This window comes from Moschus berezovskii, chromosome 27 (assembly GCF_049115385.1).
Source record: "Moschus berezovskii isolate FMDL1 chromosome 27, NW_MosBer_1.0, whole genome shotgun sequence".
NCBI classification, from domain to species: Eukaryota; Metazoa; Chordata; class Mammalia; order Artiodactyla; family Moschidae; genus Moschus; species Moschus berezovskii.
Window position 1 is genome coordinate 42,110,947 of NC_142486.1, and position 19,203 is coordinate 42,130,149.

The 19,203-nt window shown below is 46.8% G+C and overlaps 1 protein-coding gene across 6 annotated transcripts in view; it reads left to right on the forward strand.

Moving 5' to 3' along the window:
- NPRL3 (NPR3 like, GATOR1 complex subunit) overlaps nucleotides 1–19,203 on the forward strand; it is a 39,000-nt gene that overhangs the window by 515 nt on the left and 19,282 nt on the right. For all 6 annotated transcript variants that reach the window (XM_088833256.1, XM_088833260.1, XM_088833261.1 and 3 more), the window contains exons 2-4: nucleotides 8,216–8,285; nucleotides 14,071–14,200; nucleotides 15,175–15,249. In XM_088833256.1, the coding sequence (XP_088689382.1) occupies nucleotides 8,216–8,285; nucleotides 14,071–14,200; nucleotides 15,175–15,249 (275 nt within the window). The remainder of the gene's footprint in view (nucleotides 1–8,215; nucleotides 8,286–14,070; nucleotides 14,201–15,174; nucleotides 15,250–19,203) is intronic.

A 19,203-nucleotide genomic window follows, 5' to 3' on the forward strand; every position in this document is an offset into this window, starting at 1 on the left:
CCGGTTACCGTGTTGTGTCCGTACTGGCGGTGCCTTCTCATCACAGAGTGCTGGGGAAGTATAGAAAAGTAAAAAGGAGCAGGAAGAGAATGACTCATAGTTTAAACACGTCAGATCACTGTTGCTAACGTTTCATCTTTCTCTAGCCTTTTACCTGGGATAAAGGCACAATGTGAATGTACTCAGCTAGGATGAAGTTACGAAATGCAGGGACATCGGAGTTTTCTTTGGCCACTTCCCCTTAGTTCTGCTGCTCCTCCCCCGTTAACCACTTTCCATTTTGAAAAGCGTTCCTCTTGAACATAGACACCAAATATGTATCCACAGAAAAATAGTTTATTTCTTTGGGTTTCTTCCCCCTCCCACACATAGGATGTTCTCAGTCGCTTTTTTTCCCCATTGAACCGTCTGTCTAGAAGCCTTTTCCTGCCTAGCAGACAGATCACCTCCCTCTTGGTGTAGCGCACAGCTGCCTGGTAGGAACATACTCTTTCCTTGCGGATGGACACTTAGGTTACTTGCGGTTTTTCACTATTGTGGATGTTCAATTTATAATTAATCTAATTTAAAAAAATGATTTTTAAATTTGTTAACATGGAAAAAAGTTTTAAAGGCCCAGAGGGGTTTAGATTATGAAAAGATGGTTCTTTCTTCTCATTGACCCCCCAGCCACCCACATCCCTTGTAGGGTCAGATGCTGTTACCATTTTCCTGTGCATCTTTCTAGAATCTTATGTGTAAATGCAAGCATATAGGTACATTATTTTCTAAGCACAAGTGAACACACTGTTGACACTTCTGCCCTGTTTTCATTTTCACTTTACATCTTGGATATAGATTCAAAACTGTGGTCAGAATCATAAGAAGGACTTACTGTGGTTTATTTATCCAGTCCTCTGTTGATGGACATTTAAGTTGTTTCCAGTCTTTTGCTAGCAGTGTGAATGTCTTTTATGTATGTTTTTTATTCTGCAGAATATATGATCAATTCCCAGAAATGAAATGTTTGGATCCAAGGGTTAATAGTGAGTCATATATTTTTAAAAATTTATTTATTTGGAGGAAAATTGCTTTACATTGTTGTGTTGAGCCATGTATTTTTAATAGATCAGATTTTTCTATGTTTGTTCCTGAGATAGGTGAAAACTTTTATCCAATAGCGGTTTTTTTTCCCAATTTTTTTTTAATTGGAGGCAAATTACTTTACATTAATATATTGGTTGATTTTGCCGTACATTGACATGAATCTGCCCCGGGTGTACATGTGTTCCCCTTCTTGAACCCCCCTCCCACCTCCCTCTTCCCCATATCCTCCCTCCAGGTCATCCCTGTGCACCAGCCCCAAGCATCCTGTATCATGCGTCGAACCTGGACTGGTGATTCATTTCACATATGATAATATACATACTACAATGCCATTCTCCCAAATCATCCCACCTTCACCCTCTCCCACAGAGTCCCAAAGACTGTTCTATACACCTATGTCTCTTTTGCTGTCTCGTATACAGGGTTAAGGTTACCATCTTTCTAAATTCTATGCGTTAGTGTACTGTATTGATGTTTTTCTTTCTGGCTTACTTCACTCTGTATAATAGGCTCCAATTTCATCCACCTCATTAGAACTGATTCAGATGCATTCTTCTTGATGGCTGAAAAATACTCCATTGTGTATATGTACCAAAGCTTTCTTATCCATTCATCTGCAGATGGACATCTAGGTTGCTTCCATGTCCTGGCTATTATAAACAGTGCTGCAATGAACATTGGAGTACATGTGTTTCTTTCAATTCTAGTTTCCTCAGTGTGTACGCCCAGGAGTGCAATTGCTAAATCATATAGCAGTTCTATTTCCAGTTTTTTGAGGAATCTCCACACTGTTCTCCATAGTGGCTGTACTAGTTTGCATTCCCACCAACAGTGTAAGAGGGTTCCCTTTTCTCCACACCCTCTCCAGCAGTTATTGAATGTAGACTTGGATAGCAGCCATTCCGACTGGTGTGAAATGGTATCTCATTGTGGTTTTGATTTGCATTTCTCTGATTATGAGGGATGTTGAGCATTTTTTCATGTGTTTGTTAGCCATCTGTATGTCTTCTTTGGAGAAATGTCTGTTGAGTTCTTTGGCCCATTTTTTGATTGGGTCGTTTATTTTTCTGGAATTGAGCTGCAGGAGCTGCTTGTATATTTTGGAGATTAATTCTTTGTCAGTTGTTTCATTTGCTATTATTTTCTCCCATTCTGAAGGCAGTCTTTTCACCTTGCTTATAGTTTCCTTTGCTGTGCAGAAGCTTTTAATTTTAATTAGGTCCCATTTGTTTATTTTTGCTTTTATTTCCAATATTCTGGGAGGTGGGTCTTGGAGGATCCTGCTGTGATTTATGTCGGAGAGTGTTTTGCCTACGTTCTCCTCTAAGAGTTTTATAGGTTCTGATGTTACATTTAGCTCTCTAATCAATTTTGAGTTTATTTTGGTGTATGGTGTTAGGAAGTGTTCTAGTTTTATTCTTTTACAAGTGGCAGACCAGTTTACCCAGCACCACTTGTTAAAGAGACTGTCTTTACTCCATTTTATATTCTTGCCTCCTTTGTCAAAGATAAGGTGTCCATAGGTGTGTGGATTTATCTCTGGGCTTTCTGTTTTGTTCCATTGATCTATATTTCTGTCTTTATGCCAGTACCATACTGTCTTGATGACTGTGGCTTTGTAGTAGAGCCTGAAGTCCGGCAGGTTAATTCCCCCAGTTCCATTCTTCCTCAAGATTGCTTTGGCTATTCGAAGTTTTTTGTATTTCCATACAAATTGTGAGATTATTTGTTCTCGCTCTGTGAAAAATATCGTTTGTAGCTTGATAGGGATTGCATTGAATGTATAAATTACTTTAGGTAGTATACTCATTTTCACAATATTTATTCTTCCAATCCACGAACACGGTATATTTCTCCATCTATTAGTGTCCTCTTTGATTACTTTCACTAGTGTTTTATAGTTTTCTATGTACAAGTCTTTTGTTTCCTTAGGTAGATATATTAATAAGTATTTAATTCTTTTCGTTGCAACAGTGAATGGAATAGTTTCCTTAATTTCTCTTTCTGTTTTCTCATTATTACTGTATAGGAATGCAAGGGATTTCTGTGTGTTGATTTTATATCCTGCAACTTTACTGTATTCATTGATTAGCTCTAGTAGTTTTCTGGTAGAGTCTTTAGGGTTTTCTGTGTAAAGGATCATGTCATCAGCGAATAGTGAAAGTTTTACTTCTTCTTTTCCAATTTGTATTCCTTTTATGTCTTTTTCTGCTCTGATTGCTGTAGCCAAAGCTTCCAGAACTATGTTGAATAGTAGTGGTGAGAGTGGGCACCCTTGTCTTGTTCCTGACTTGAGGGGAAATGCTTTCAGTTTTTCACCATTGAGGATAATGTTTGCTGTGGGTTTGTCATATATAGCTTTTATTATGTTGAGATATGTCCCTTCTATTCCCACTTTCTGGAGGGTTTTTATCATAAATGGATGTTGAATTTTGTCGAAGGCTTTCTCTGCATCTATTGAGATAATCATATGAATTTTATTTTTCAGTTTGTTAATGTGGTGTAGTACGTTGATTGATTTGCAGATATTGAAGAATCCTTGCATTCCTGGGATAAAGCCCACTTGGTCATGATGTATGATCTTCTTAATGTGTTGTTGGATTTTGATTGCTAGAATTTTGTTAATGATTTTTGCATCTATGTTCATCAGTGATATTGGCCTGAGGTTTTCTTTTTTTGTGGGATCTTTACCAGGTTTTGGGATTAGGGTGATGGTGGCCTCATAGAATGAGTTTGGAAGTTTCCCTTCCTCAGCAATTTTCTGGAAGACTTTGAGTAGAACAGGTGTTAGCTCTTCTCTAAATTTTTGGTAGAATTCAGCTGTGAAGCCATCTGGACCTGGGCTTTTGTTTGCCCAATAGTAGTTTTAATGGGCTTTTGCCTTCTTACTGAGAGTGAGCATGTTTTCCTGTTTTGATAGTCATTTGGATTTCCTTTTTAGTTAAGAACCTACTCATAACCTTTGCTTAATTTCCTCTTGGATTGCTTGATTTTTTTTTCTTTGTTGGTTTGAAGAAGCTTTTAATATATTTAGGAGAAAATAGGCCTTTGTGACAAAGCTGTACATACTTAGCCAGTTTGCCATTTAAGTTTTGATTTTTATGGCGTCAAGTGTTCAGTCTATTTTGTGGTTTCTGAGTTTTGTTCTACATAGAAGGGCCTTCTGCTCTCCAAGATTATTAACAAAAGGAGTGTCTATGTTTTCCTGTGGAACATTCATTGTCTTTATAAAAGATATTCTGTATAATTGCTTTATAATGTGTTAGTTTCTTCAGTAAAACAAAGTGGATCAGCTTTATGTGTATATAATGTCCCATCATTCTTGGACCTCCACCCCTCCACCACCCCTCTCCCCCATCTAGGTCATCACAGAGCACTGAGCTGAGCTCCTTGTGCTGTGTAGCAGCTTCCCACTAGCTAGCTATCAGTATATATTTGTCAGTCCTACTCTCTCAATTTGAGAAAAGACAGAGGAACCAGAGATCAAATTGCCAACATCTGCTGGATCATCGAAAAAGCAAGAGAGTTCCAGAAAAACATCTATTTCTGCTTTATTGACTATGCCAAAGCCTTTGATTGTGTGGATCACAATAAACTGCAGAAAATTCTGAAAGAGATGGGAATACCAGACCACCTGACCTGCCTCTTGAGAAGCCTGTATGCAGGTCAGGAAGCAACAGTTAGAACTGGACATGGAACAACAGACTGGTTCCAAATAGGAAAAGGAGTACCTCAAGGCTGTATATTATCACCCTGCTTATTTAACTTATATGCAGAGGACATCACGAGGAATGCTGGGCTGGAGGAAGCACAAGCTGGAATCAAGATTGCCGGGAGAAATATCAATAATCTCAGATATGCAGATGACACCACTCTTATGGCAGAAAGTGAAGAAGAACTAAAGCGCCTCTTGATGAAAGTGAAAGAGGAGAGTGAAAAAGTTGGCTTAAAGCTCAACATTCAGAAAACTAAGATCATGGCATCCGGTCCGATCACTTCATGGCAAATAGATGGAGAAACAGTGGAAATAGTGGCTGACTTTATTTTTCTGGGCTCCAAAATCACTGCAGATGGTGATTGCAGCCATGAAATTAAAAGACGCTTACTCCTTGGAAGGAAAGTTATGACCAACCTGGACAGCATATTAAAAAGCAGACATTACTTTGCCAGCAAAGGTCCATCTAATCAAAGCTATGGTTTTTCCAGTGGTCATGTATGGATGTGTGAGTTGGACTATAAAGTTGAGTGCCAAAGAATTGATGCTTTTGAACTGTGGTGTTGGAGAAGATTCTTGAGAGTCCCTTGGACTGCAAGGAGATCCAACCAGTCCATCCTAAAGGAGATCAGTCCTGGGTGTTCATTGGAAGGACTGATGTTGAAGCTGAAACTCCAATACTTTGGCCACCTGATGTGAATTGCTGAATCATTTGAAAAGACCCTGATGCTGGGAAAGATTGAGGGCAGGAGGAGAAGGGGGTGACAGAGGATGAGATGGTTGGATGGCATCACTGACTCGATAGACATGGGTTTGGGTGGACTCCGGGAGTTGGTGATGGACAGGGAGACCTGGTGTGCTGCGGTTCATGGGGTCGCAGAGAGTTGGACGCGACTGAACTGAACTCTCCCAATTTGTCTCACCCTGCCCTTTCCCCACTGTGACCACGTGTCTGTTCTCTATGTCTGTGTCTCTATTCCTGCCCTGCAAATAGGTTCATCTGTACCATTTTTCTTGATTCCACATATGTGTTAATATATGACGTTTGTTTTTGTTTTTTTGGTTTTTGTCTTAATATATGATATTTGTTTTCTATGTCCGTGAATCTGTTTCTGTTTTGTAAATAAATTTATTTGTATTATTTCTTAGATTCTACATATAAGTGATAATCATATAATATTTTTCTTTCTCTGACTTACTTTACTTAGTGTGATAATCTCTAGGTCCATTCATATTGCTGCAAAATGGCATTCCATTGTAGGACTTCCTGATGGCTCAGTGGTAAAGAATCTTCCTGCCAATGCAGGAGACATGGGTTTGGTCCCTGGAAAAGAAAATGGCAGCTCACTCCAGTATTCTTGCCTGGAGAGCCCTGTGTATCCTGGTATGCTATAGTCCATGGGGTCTCAAAGAGTCAGACTTGACTTAGTGACTGAACAACAACAACAAAATTCCATTGAATATATGTACCATATCTTCTTTATCCATTCATTGGTTGATGGGCACTTAGGTTGCTTCCATTTCCTGGCTATTGTAAATAATGCTGCTATGAACACTGCAGTGCATCTGTCTTTTTGGATTAGAGTTTTTGTCTTTTCTGGGTATATGCCCAGGAGTGGGATTGCTGAATCAAATGGTAACTCTGTTTTTAACTTTTTAGGGAACCTCCACGCTATTCTCCATAGTGACCGCATCAGTTTACATTCCTACCAACAGTGTAGGAAGATCCTCTTTTCTCTGCCCCTCTGTAACATTTATTCTTTGTAGACTTTTGGATGATGGCCATTCTGACTGGTGTAGTTGTAGTTGTGATTTGGATTTCTCTAATAATTAGAGAAATGGGCTTCCCTGATAGCTCAGTTGGTAAAGAATCTGCCTGCAATGTAGGAGACCCGGGTTCGATCCCTGGGTTGGGAAGATCCCCTGGAGAAGGAAATGGCAATCCACTCCACTAATCTTGCCTGGGAAATCCCATGAACAGAGGAGCCTGGAGGGCTACCGTCCATGGGTTTGCAAGAGTTGGACACAACTTAGTGACTGAACCACCAATCTAATAATTAGAGATGTTGAACATCTTTTCATGTGCCTGTTGGTCATCTGCATATCTTCTTTGGAGAAAGGTTTGTTTAGGTCTTCTGCCCATTTTTGACTGTGTTACTGGCTTTTTGATATTGAGTTGTATGAGCTGTTTGTATACTTCGGAAACAAAGCCTTGTTGGTCACATCATTTGTATCACTAAATATTTTCTTCCAGTCTGTAGGTTGTCGTTTCATTTTGTTTGTGGTTTCCTTTGCTATGCAAAAGCTTAAGAGTTTGATTCAGTTCAGTTCAGTCGCTCATTCGTGTCCGACTCTCCGCGACCCCATGAATCACAGCACGCCAGACCTCCCTGTCCATCACCAACTCCCGGAGTTCACTCAAACTCATGTCCATCGAGTCGGTGATGCCATCCAGCCATCTCATTCTTTGTTGTCCCCTTCTCCTCCTGCCCCCAATCTTTCCTAGCATCAGAGTCTTTTCCAGTGAGTCAACTCGTCACATGAGGTGGCCAAAGTATTGCAGTTTCAGCTTTAGCATCAGTGCTTCCAGTGAATGATTAGGTTCCATTTATTTTTACTTTTATTTCTTTTGGGAGCCTGACCTAAGAAAATATTGCTACAATTTGTGTCAGAAGTCTTTCCCTATCTTCTCTTCTGGGAGTTTTATGGTGTTGTGTCTTATATTTAATTCCTTAACCCATTCTGAGTTTACTTTCATGTATGGTGTGAGGGAGTGTTCTAATTTCATTCATTTGCATGTGGCTGTCCAGCTTTCCCAAGGTCACTTGCTGAGGAGACCGTCTCCATTGTATATTCTTTCCTTCTTTGTGGAATGTTAATTGACCATAGGTGTGTGAGTTTATTTCTGGGCGCTCTGTTCTGTTCCAGTGATCCATGTGGCTGTTTTTGTGCCAGTATCACACTGTTTTGATTACTGTAACTTTGTAGTGCTATCTGAAGTCTGGGAGGATTATTCTTCCGGCTCTGTTCTTTCTCCTCAGGATTGGTTGGCAACTCTGAGTCTCTTGTGATTCCATATAAATTTTAGGATTGTTTGTTCTGCTGCTGCTGCTGCTGCTGCTGCTAAGTCACTTCAGTCATGTCCGACTCTGTGTGACCCCATAGACGGAAGCCCACCAGGCTTCCCCGTCCCTGGGATTCTCCAGTTTGTTCTAGTTCTGTGAAAAATGTCATGGGTAATTTGATAGAGACCGCATTAATCTGGGTAGATTGCTTTGGGTAGTGTGGCCATTTTAACAGTATTAATTCTTCTAATCCTAGAGCAGAAACCATCACTTTTAATGATTCTACAACCTTCCCATATGTGGATGGGTCCTATTTTCTTAGCTTTTCTCCCCTTTTGTCTTCACTCAGGTAAGCCTCGTAGCAGATACGCTGTCAACAGTGCCGGAGAGCATGCCGAAGACCAGGATGGGGACCCCAGGTACGGGCTCTGCAGCCTCTCCATGGGCGCCAGCCCCCTGTCAACCCAGACATTTCCCCCCCTCAGGAGCCCCGTTCCTATTCTCCACTTGATGGGTGTTTTAGGCAGACTGACGTGGGATTGTGGCACCCGTCTCTGGCTTTCTTTGTGATTCGGTTCCAAGACCCTGCTCTAGGCTGTGTGGTTGGTGGGACAGGCTGGAGACTAGATGGGGTCATGTCCCTGCAGGATGTTTATCTCCCATGAGACGTCTTGAAGGAGGGGACCCTGGTGGTGTCCTTGGGCCCTTGTCCTCAAGCTCGTGTCCAGAGGTTGAATGTGGGTGCTTGGGTGCAGCACAGCTTGTCTGGGTGGTACGGTGGGCTGACAGCCAGTGCTGCTGTGACGTGGACTTAGGGCCCAGAGGAAAGCAGGCCCCGTTCCTTCTGGGCATGCTCCTCCCTTCTCTCTGGGAAGTGCTCGCAGGGTGGCAACCTTGAAAAATGGCCACTTGTGCCTTCTTACGTTAATTTTAAAGCTTAAGAAATAGTGGTACAGTCCCAGATGAAGGAGAAAAGATTGTGACCTGCCAATCCTGCATGAGATTATGTCCGTGGGAAGGCATTTGCGGGCCCCACCCTGCGTCCTGGCCGTGTGAGGCGTTAGCGCCATCTCCCTCAGTTCTCTGATGTGGCACCTGCCATCGCCTTGTATGCTTTCTCTTCTTTTCTGTGAGGATGTTGGGGCCTCTGGCATGACCGTCGACTGGCTCTGAATGGGGTGGGTTTTGGAAGCAGCAGGAGGAGGCAGGGATGTGGGGGCTGCTGGGCATCGTGTGGGTCATTCTGCTTGACATTGAGGCCTGTGGATGTCTTGTCCTTTAAAGTGGTGCCTGGGAACAAACTCTTGTCTGTGAGGCGCATAGAAAGGCATATTGCACTGTACACTCACTGAGTGCGTTGTGGCTCCCTCCTGTGTCACAGGTGGTCCAGAGCAGGGCTGGCTACCTGCCTGCCTTCCTCCAAGCTCCGTGGATGTGAGGCTCAGCCCACTGAAGACTCAGAAAGAGCTCTTGGAATAGTCTGGGAGAAGGGCCGGCAAGACCTATTTGCTGCAGTGACTTTTCAGAGGCTTACAGTAAAATGACTGTGAGGATGTTTTCTGGGAAATTCATTCTGTATTTAGCATAATGAAGATAGGAAACCAGGCGACAGGAGTAAGACATTGTGGGTCAGTCAGGATCCCAGCCAGGCTTGCTCCCTAGGGAGAGATGGTCTCTGCAGATGCTCATTGAACGTAAGAATGCCTCTGTTGGTGGTTTTAGCACGTTGTAGCACCTGGTGACGCCGCTCCGCGCCCCCACACTGTCAGAGGTGCAGGTTAACGCCCCAGGGCCTGGCTGTATTTTGTCTTACGAACCTGCCAAGTTCCTGCTCTGCCCCTGGCGCCCAGGGGACCCCCACCCAGCTCAGATGTCTCCCCAGAGCAGTGCAGTGACGTGCCTCACACTCACTCCCTGTTTTCCTTGCTTGTCGTTCTCAGAGGGGCTTTTTCTTCTGGAACCAGCAGTGTGTTCCTGCTTGTTGGTTTGCCAGATTGAAGCTGTGTTAACAGGCCTAACGGTTCCCTCTGAGTGTGGCTGGTGGCTGGCCTCACAGGAGTGCGGGTGCAGAGCTGTGCTGCCCAGGGTTGTCCTCACTGGCTAGCCATTTAAGCTGAGATGGACTGAAATCAAATAAAAGTAGAAACTGAGCTCCTCAGTTGCACTGGCCACATTTCAGGTTCTCAGTGGCCACCTGTGATGGCAAGTAGGGAGAGAAGAAATGGATATTGTCTGTTTTCTCTTAAGGCCTGAAGGTCAAGTTTAGAAAAGATGCTGTCTTCCCGTTAGGGAGGTCAACTGTGCAGCGGCCACAGGGTCTCAGGAATTGAAGCTGAGATACTTGGTGGCGTTGTGCGGTTTTCACGGGCCTTTCGCTTGTGGGGCCTTGTCTGACCTCCTTGACGTGGTTTGGGCAGAAAGACTGAGCGCCGCGCAGGCATCCAGCGCGTGCGTGTGCTGCCGGGCTCTGATCGGGTCCTGGCCTCGTTCTCGCTTCTGGGAACCGACCCCCCTTCTTGCCCAGCCTGAGTTCACTCGTGAGGGTTTGAGTGTTCCTGGGAGGACTGTGTGGTCAGTCTTCCATGTCGGGAGAGTCTGTTCTGTTCTCTCTTGTGTGGCAGGTGGTGTAGTCTTGACCTCAGCAGTTAGTGTAAGTGGTGGTACTTCTGTCAGACCTTAGCACAGTGTTAATCGTGATCTTGTAACTCTTGATGAGTTTCAGAATCAGTGTGGTCTTGATGGCCCTGGTCCCATCGCAGTGAGTGAGTCCTCCAGCTGGCGGGCGGCTGGCCGCAGGGTGGCCAAAGCTTCTCCACCCTCCTCTGTCTCAGTTCCCGCCATCTTCTCCTTGCTTATTCTGGACTCCTGGTTTTCCTCAGTGCTGGGAGCGGACTGCTGGGTACACAGACTCGCTGCCTTACGAGTTCCCAGGCTTCCCGCAGCCCCTGCCCTTTCTGCGCCTGGACTTGTCTGGTGCTCTGAACCTGAGCGCCCAGTCAGGGTTGGCTGGCCCCAGGGACCTCTGGGACTGAGTGCTCTTAAATTCCCCCTCCTCCCGGCAGGCACTGTGCCCCTTGGAGGGTGTTCGGCAAGTGGAAGCAGGGTTTCTTTTCTCCCCCACCTGCCCCTTCCAAGAGAGACCCATGGTCATCACCCCTCCATCTCTCAGAGGGGTCTGTGAGGTCTGTCCCAAGGGCTGAGTGTCCCCTGTGGCACTCGGGCTTGGATGTTGCCCTGTGCTCATCACACACTAAAATGTCCCCGTGGGCTTTATATGACACTTCTCTAGGAAGCAGGAGTACAGGGGGCCCTCCTGCCCCTGACAGGGCACCCCCTGGGTTTGGAGGTGCACAGTGCACCTGTGTGCCCCAAGAGCGAGGAGGGCAGAGTTGTGCTCCCTTCCGAGCTGTCCCGACGTCTGTTTTTGGACTGGCCCAAGAACACACCCTGTTCCCAGGTGTCTGAGTGGACGGTCTTGGTTTGACTTCCAGCTGCACTGGTTCATCTTTCTAAATGTGTTTTCTTTTTGAATCTCTAAGTTATTGCAGAAAGGTTAGTTTTTATAACAATTATTTTACTTTATTAAAATATATCAATATTTACCACGCCTTTCATCATCAAAACAAGGGAAAAGGATTTTTGTAAATTCTGGAAACATCAAACAAATATTGTGAGAATTCCCTGATGGTCCAGTGGTAAGGACTTGGTGCTTTCATCACCGGGGCCCAGGTTCAATCCTTGGTTGGAGAATTAAGATCCTGCAAGCCGCATGTTGTGGCCTGAAAAACAAATATTGACACTTTTTGTTTCAATTTGCTATTTATGACTATTACCCCACATCTCATGACATAGCTGTCTTTGTGCATGTTAGGTTGGCAGATGCTGTATAAAGCCTGCTGCTGCTGCTAAGTCACTTCAGTCGTGTCCGACCCTGTGCAACCCTATAGACAGCAGCCCACCAGGCTCCCCCGTCCCTGGGATTCTCCAGGCAAGAACACTGGAGTGGGTTGCCATTTCCTTCTCCAATGCATGAAAGTGAAAAGTGAAAGTTAAGTCGCTCAGTCGTATCCGACTCTTAGCGACCCCATGGACTGCAGCCTACCAGGCTCCTCCGTCCATGGGATTTTCCAGGCAAGAGTACTGGAGTGGGGTGCCATTGCCTTCTCCTGTATAAAGCCACTCAGGTGTTTTTCTCGTTATAAACCTGTAGTGTTAAGCTCTGGTGAGTGGATTTCTGTGTGGGCCAGACTTGCCCCAGACAAGCAGAGCGGCCAGACAGCAGAGGGGTCTCCCTGAGTGCCTGCTGGGGGTTGGGGGTGGCTTTTACTTGAAGCAGCGCCTGACTTTGCGGTTAGTCTCCTCTGCAGACTTCTGCTGTCTGGACCCAGGTGGGGAGAGTGCTTCTCAGGTGGCCTTGGGGTTTGCTTGCCTCTGAGTCTCAGGGCCCGTCCCATGGCCTGGCAGACTGAGGTTCCTGGCCAGGAGGCTGAGGCCAGGGCTCAGGCCCATCTGTGGCTCTTCGTGGCAGAGCAGAGGTTTTGGGGGAGATTTTTGATATCACAGTAAAAAGTGAAGTCTCTGGGCAGTGGGTGGTGTTCTCCTATCTGTTCTTGTGGTGTCCTGAGTCACGGGGTGGCAGAGTAGCGGCAGGTTTGCTCAGATAGGGCAGGAGGCGCTGGCGCTGGGCCAGCTGCTGGGGCAGTAGTGTCAGTGAGGCTCCACTGCCCCTCGTCCTCTCGTCTCCAGGCCCTGGTACGGCTTCCTGGGCAGAGTGAGCCATCGAGAGGTTTTGAAGAAAGACCTAAGAGTCTCCCATGTCTGTTTGACTCCCTAGAGGGCAGTGTTCCTGGGAAGTAGGCCCCACAGCTGGAGCCGAGGCCAGGCTGCAGGCCCCGTTTCCAGAATATCTCTGACAGTGTCTGTGCGGGAAGGGCCGACCGCAGCCCTCACTGCGAGTGGCACGGTGGCCCGCGCTTACAGACCCTCTGTGTCTGGTTTGTTTGGGGGCCCCAGGCGCTTGAGCATGCCTAGAGGGCCATGTCAGTCCTGGAGGAAGGCTGGACGCCGGTGTGACCCCGCCCGGGGCCTCAACGGTTTCCATGGGAGTCCTGCGGCGCTGGTCTCATTTATACTCGTCCCGGTGTTGGGTGCGCACAGGCAGCCGCCACTGCAGGGGCCCCTTCCTGGACCCTTGAGTCCCGGGGGTGTCTGGTTGCTTCGTAGCTGAGTGGAAGCAGCAGTGCGCACAGTGTGCAGCCCTCCTTCTCCGGGGGCGAGGGTTCTCGTGGCAGGTGCCCCCTCCCAGAGCACGGCCCCTGGGAGAGGCCCGGGATGCTGCCATCAGCCCCGCTGCTCAGGAGGCCTGTGTCCTCAGTGGCCCCTGTGGAGCCCTCCCCGCACAGCCTGTCCTTCCTCCTGGGTGATGGAGAGGCTTTTCCCCAGTGGTGGGGTGAGCACAGGACTTGCTGCCCTCTGGCTCCAGGTTTGATGTGGGGCGTCTATGTCTGCAGAGCGGAGGCCCCGGGCCTGGGCTCAGAGACAAGGCTGCCCTGCTCTCTCCCCACTGTGGTGACGCCCCGGGCAGGAGGGAAGGAGCCGTCCTGCCGGGCCCACGGCCAGCTCTAACCAGCCCTCCCTCCTCTGTGGCCTCCGGCTCTGTTTGTCCCTCCGTCCTCGCAGTCAGTGGATCTGCGCGTTGCATGTGTCTGAAATGTTTTTTCCTGAATAAAAGCTGGAGGGTGATGTGTTCAGGGTGCGGGAGGCCTGGGAGCTGCCCTGGGATGAGAGCGGTTCACAGGTTCCAATGCGTGCATCCCCTTGGGCCTCAGTCAGCACCGAGGGGCCGGCTTCTGGGAGCTTGGGGGATGCCCTGCACCCCTGGGCCCATGAAGGGAGCCCCCCTGGCCTCCGAGCCTTAAAAAGGTTCCTCAGGGCCGTGCCAGCACCCGCAGCCTTCCTGAGGGCAGACACCTCTCTCCTCCTGCCTGGGCGGGGGCCAGGGTGGCAACATGTGCCCTGTGTGACCGCTTGCGCCTCGCCTTGTAGCTCTGTTGACTTTTGTCCCTGACCCTGGGGGTTGCTTCCGAAGGGCAGCTGTTGGGTGGAAGCTTCCTGGTTGGCGGCGCCACCCCCACCAGGGCAGCAGGCTTGCTGCTGTGGCTCTCAGTTAACTCTTTTCACTCCACTGTCTTTTTAAATTTTAAGGTTTTCAGATGTCATCCTGGCAACAATTTTGGCAACCAAGTCTGAAATGTGTGGCCAGAAGTTTGAACTGAAGATTGATAACGTGCGGTTTGTTGGGCACCCGACGCTGCTGCAGCACACGCTGGGCCAGGTATGGGCTCCCAGGCAGGCACGGGCCCCTGGCTCCATGGCCTTTGGGGCTGTGGAGGGCAGAGCCGTCAGGGGCTTGCCCACCTGCACCTCCTCGTAGGCCCTGAGTCCCTGCCTGGAGCTTTTGCTGTTTGCATCTGGAGTCTCTCTGGAGCTCATTAAGTGACATCCTAGCCAATAGTATTATCAGTTTAGCTCTCACTGTTGTGCTGAGCTCGCTCTGTGTGTTCTCCTTGGAGACTGAATGCACTGTTACCCAAGGGGATTTGCACATCGGAACTGCCAGTCAGTCCTCTGCATGCAGGCAGAAGCAACATCGGTGTCCCTGGGATTCTGAAGGGTTTTGATGTGACACACACATGATCCAGAAATCCTGTGAGGGCTTGGGGTGTGGTCCTCAGGTGTTTTCGTCTGGAGGAGAGCTTCTGAGACAGGAGGAGCTGCCAGGGCAGGGGACATGGTGGGGACATGGCCCCTGGGGCACCCGCCCTGCCCACACTGGCTCTACCCAACTGGTGGCCAGTGGGTGGGGTGGGGGCCTTTGGCAGCCCCTCGCCACCCTGCCCACAGAACTGGAGGCACAGGGCTGGAGGGAGACGGGCCTGACAGGTGGCCCAGGGATCCCTTTGCCCCTGCTGGCGACGCTTGTCGGCAGCTTGGTGCTTGGCCCTGGGCAAGTTGGTGCCCCAGTGGCCCCTGCCGTCTCTCCTCCGGGCAGCCAGCTCACTCGAGGTGATGGGGCAGCCTCGTATGTTTGGGTTGCAACATTTTTCTGCTTCTTTCTCCACCATGACCGTCTGTCTGTGCAGTGTGCACTTGCCTGTGCAGACTCTGGGTGCCTCTCAGAGGCCTCGGGCTCTGTTCTCCTCTGGTTCCACGTACTCTGGAGCATCGTACTGCCTGCAGTGGGATCGCTCCAAGCACTTGTCCTGGCAGGTGGTGGCTCTTACTCACAGAACTGTGCCCCTTTCGCAGGTCTCCAAAACTGACCCGTCCCCGAAGAGGGAGGCTCCCACCATGATTCTTTTCAATGTGGTGTTTGCACTGAGGGTGAGTGTAAATGACTGAAGAGCAGATCAGGGAGGCGAGGGGCTTGGGAGAAGGGTGGGGGTCACGGGAGAGGGGCAGGGGGAGAAGGAGGTGCTGAGGAAGAGGAGTTGGGAGAGGGGCTCAGGGAAGGGTGGAGGGGCAGTGACTCATTTCCGGTGACTGCGTCCTTCACTCACCTCAGCCCACTCTGGGCACAGCACAGGCCCCTCCTGGGTGCTGGAAGAGTCTAACTTCATTCTTCCCCTCTTTTTAAAGTAAAATGTACATAAAACATGTCATCTTAACCATTTTACAGTGACATTTTGGTGGCATCTGGTAACAGAGTTGTGTAACCATCACTGCCACCCTATTTTCATTGTCCCAAAAGGACATCAGTTATGCCGAATGCTCTCTCCTCCCCCAGCCCCCGGAGCTACCAGTCTGCTTTCTCTTTCTGTGATGTACCTGTTCTGTATGCTTCATGTAAAAGGGATCTTACAATATGTGACCTTTGGTGTCTAATTTCTGTCACTTAATGTAATGGTTTTGAGATTCATCCAGTTTTTCATAATCTTTTTTTTTAAATTGAAGTGTGGTTGATACATAATGTTTCAGGTGTACAACAAGTGATCAACATATATATATGTGTGTGTGTGTGTGTGTGTATATGTCGACATATATATATATATGTGTGTGTGTGTGTGTGTATATATATATATATATATATTCTTTTTCAGATTCTTTTCCATTACAGATTATTATAAGATGTGGAATATAGTTCCCTGGGCTGTACAGTAGGTCCTTTAGGGTTTTTTAAATAATCTTTTAATTGAATCATGCATGTTGTATATTGGTACTTTCCCTTTTTATGGCTCAATCATATTCCATTGAATGGAGATCATACTTTGTTTTATCTACTGGTGAACTCTAGGGTTGTTTCCACCTTTTGGCTGTAAGAAAAATGCCGTTCAGTTCAGTTCTCAGTCACTCAGTCGTATTTGACTCTTTGTGACCCCATGAATCAGAGCATGCCAGGCCTCCCAGTCCATCACCAACTCCTGGAGTTCACTCAAACTCAAGTCCATCGAGTCGGTGATGACATCCAGCCATCTCATTCTCTGTCGCCCCCTTCTCCTCCCACCCCCAATCCTTCCCAGCATCAGAGTCTTTTCCAGTGAGTCAGCTCATCGCATGAGGTGGCCAAAGTATTGGAGTTTCAGCTTTAGCATCAGTCCTTCCAATGAACACCCAGGATTGATCCTCCTTTAGAATGGACTGGTTGGATCTCCTTGCAGTCCAAGGGACTCTCAAGAGTCTTCTCCAGCGTCACTGTTCAAAAGCATCAATTCTTTGGCGATCAGCCTTCTTCACAGTTCAACTCTCACATCCATACATGACCACTGGAAAAACCATAGCCTTGACTAGACGGACCTTTGTTGGCAAAGTAATGTCTTTGCTTTTTAATATACTATCTAGGTTGGTCATAACTTTCCTTCCAAGGAGTAAGCGTCTTTTAATTTCATGGCTGCAATCAGCATCCACAGTGATTTTGGAGCCCCAAAAAATAAAGTCTGACACTGTTTCCACTGTTTTCCCACCTATTTCCCATGAAGTGATGGGACCAGATGCCATGATCTTTGTTTTCTAAATGTTGAGCTTCAAGCCAACCTTTTCACTCTCCTCTTTCAATTTCATCAAGAGGCTTTTGAGTTCCTCTTCACTTTCTGCCGTAAGGGTGGTGTCATCTGCATATCTGAGGTTATTGATATTTCTCCCGGCAATCTTGATTCCAGCTTGTGCTTCTTCCAGCCCAGTGTTCCTCATGATGTACTCTGCATATAAGTTAAATAAGCAGGGTGACAATATACAACCTTGACGTACTGCTTTTTCTGTTTGGAACCAGTCTGTTGTTCCGTGTCCATTTCTAACTGTTGCTTCCTGACCTGCATACAGGCTTCTCAAGAGGCAGGTCAGGTGGTCTGGTATTCCCATCTCTTTCAGAATGTTCCACAGTTTGTGGTGATCCACACAGTCAAAGGCTTTGGCATAGTCAATGAAGCAGAAATAGATGTTTTTCTGGAACTCTCTTGCTTTCTCCATGATCCAGCGGATGTTGGCAATTTGATCTCTGGTGCCTCTGCCTTTTCTAAAACCTGATTGAACAATATCTGGGAGTTCACGGTTCACATATTGCTGAAGCCTGGCTTGGAGAATTTTGAGCATGACTTTACTAGCGTGTGAGATGAGTGCAATTGTGCGGTAGTTTGAGCATTCTTTGGCATTGCCTTTCTTTGGGATTGGAATGAAGACTGACCTTTTCCAATCCTGTGGCCACTGCTGAGTTTTCCAAATTTGCTGGCATATTGAGTGCAGCACTTTCATAGCATCATCTTTCAGGATTTGAAATAGCTCAACTGGAATTCCATCACCTCCACTAGCTTTGTTTGTAGTGATGCTTTCTTTTTTTTTTTCTTTTAACTTTTATTATTATTATTTTTTTATTGGAGGCAAATTACTTTACATTAATATATTGGTTGGTTTTGCCATACATTGACACGAATCCGCCCCAGGTGTACATGTGTTCCCCCTCTTGAACCTCCCTCCCACCTCCCTCGTCCCCATATCCTCCCTCCAGGTCATCCCCGTGCACTATCCCCAAGCATGTGGTGATGCTTTCTTAGGCCCACTTGACTTCACATTCCAAGATGTCTGGCTCTAGGTCAGTGATCACGCCATCGTGATTATCTTGGTTGTGAAGATCTTTTTTGTACAGTTCTTCTGTGTATTCTCGCCACCTTTTCTTAATATCTTCTACTTCTGTTAGGTCCATACCATTTCTGTCCTTTATCGAGCCCATCTTTGCATGAAATGTTCCCTTTGAAACTCTTAATTTTCTTGAAGAGATCTCTTGTTTTTCCTGGTCTGTTGTTTTCCTCTATTTCTTTGCAGTGATCGCTGAGAAAGGCTTTCTTATCTCTCCTTGCTATTCTTTGGAACTCTACATTCAAATGCTTATATCTTTCCTTTTCTCCTTTGGTTTTCGCTTCTCTTCTTTTCACAGCTATTTGTAAGGCCTCCTCAGACAGCCATTTTGCTTTTTTGCATTTCTTTTCCATGAAGATGGTCTTGATCCCTGTCTCCTGTACAGTGTCACGAACCTCCATCCGTAGTTCATCAGGCACTCTATCAGATCTAGTCCCTTAAATCTATTTCTCACTTCCACTGTATAATCATAAGGGATTTGATTTAGGTCATATCTGAATGGTCTAGTGGTTTTCCCTACTCTCTTCAATTTAAGTCTGCATTTGGCAATAAGGAGCTCATGATCTGAGCCACAGTCAGCTCCCGGTCTTGTTTTTGCTAACTGTATAGAGCTTCTCCATCTTTGGCTGCAAAGAATATAATCAATCTGATTTCGTTAAGGACATTTATTTACAAGCTTTGTGTGAACACACGTTTTCATTTCCCTTGGGTGGATGCCTAGAAATGGACTTGCTGGGTCATGTGGTGACTCGGTGTTTAACCTTTTGAGAAGCTGCCGGACTGTCTTCCACAGCTGCTGCACCATTTTACACCCCTACCAGCCATGTACGAGGGTTCCAGTTTCTCTACATTCTCAGCAACATTTGTTATGTTTGGTGGTTTTATAATTAAGCCTAATTACTTCTTAAGGCAGTTTCTAGCACTATCTGTTTTGTTTTTACTAGTTAGAGGAAATTCCTTCTTGGTAAAACTGTCAAAGGGCTTCCCAGGTTTCTTAGTGGTAAAGAACCACCTGCCAGTGCAAGAGACGCAGGTTTGATCCCTGGTTCAGAAAGATCCCCTCGAGGAGAAAATGGCAACCTACTCCGGTATTATTGCCGGGAATACCGGGAGAATCCTATAGACAGAGGAGCCTGGTGGGTTACAGTCCATGGGGTCACAAAGAGTCGGACATGACTGAACACAGCACAAAGCTGTCAGAATACAAGGGAT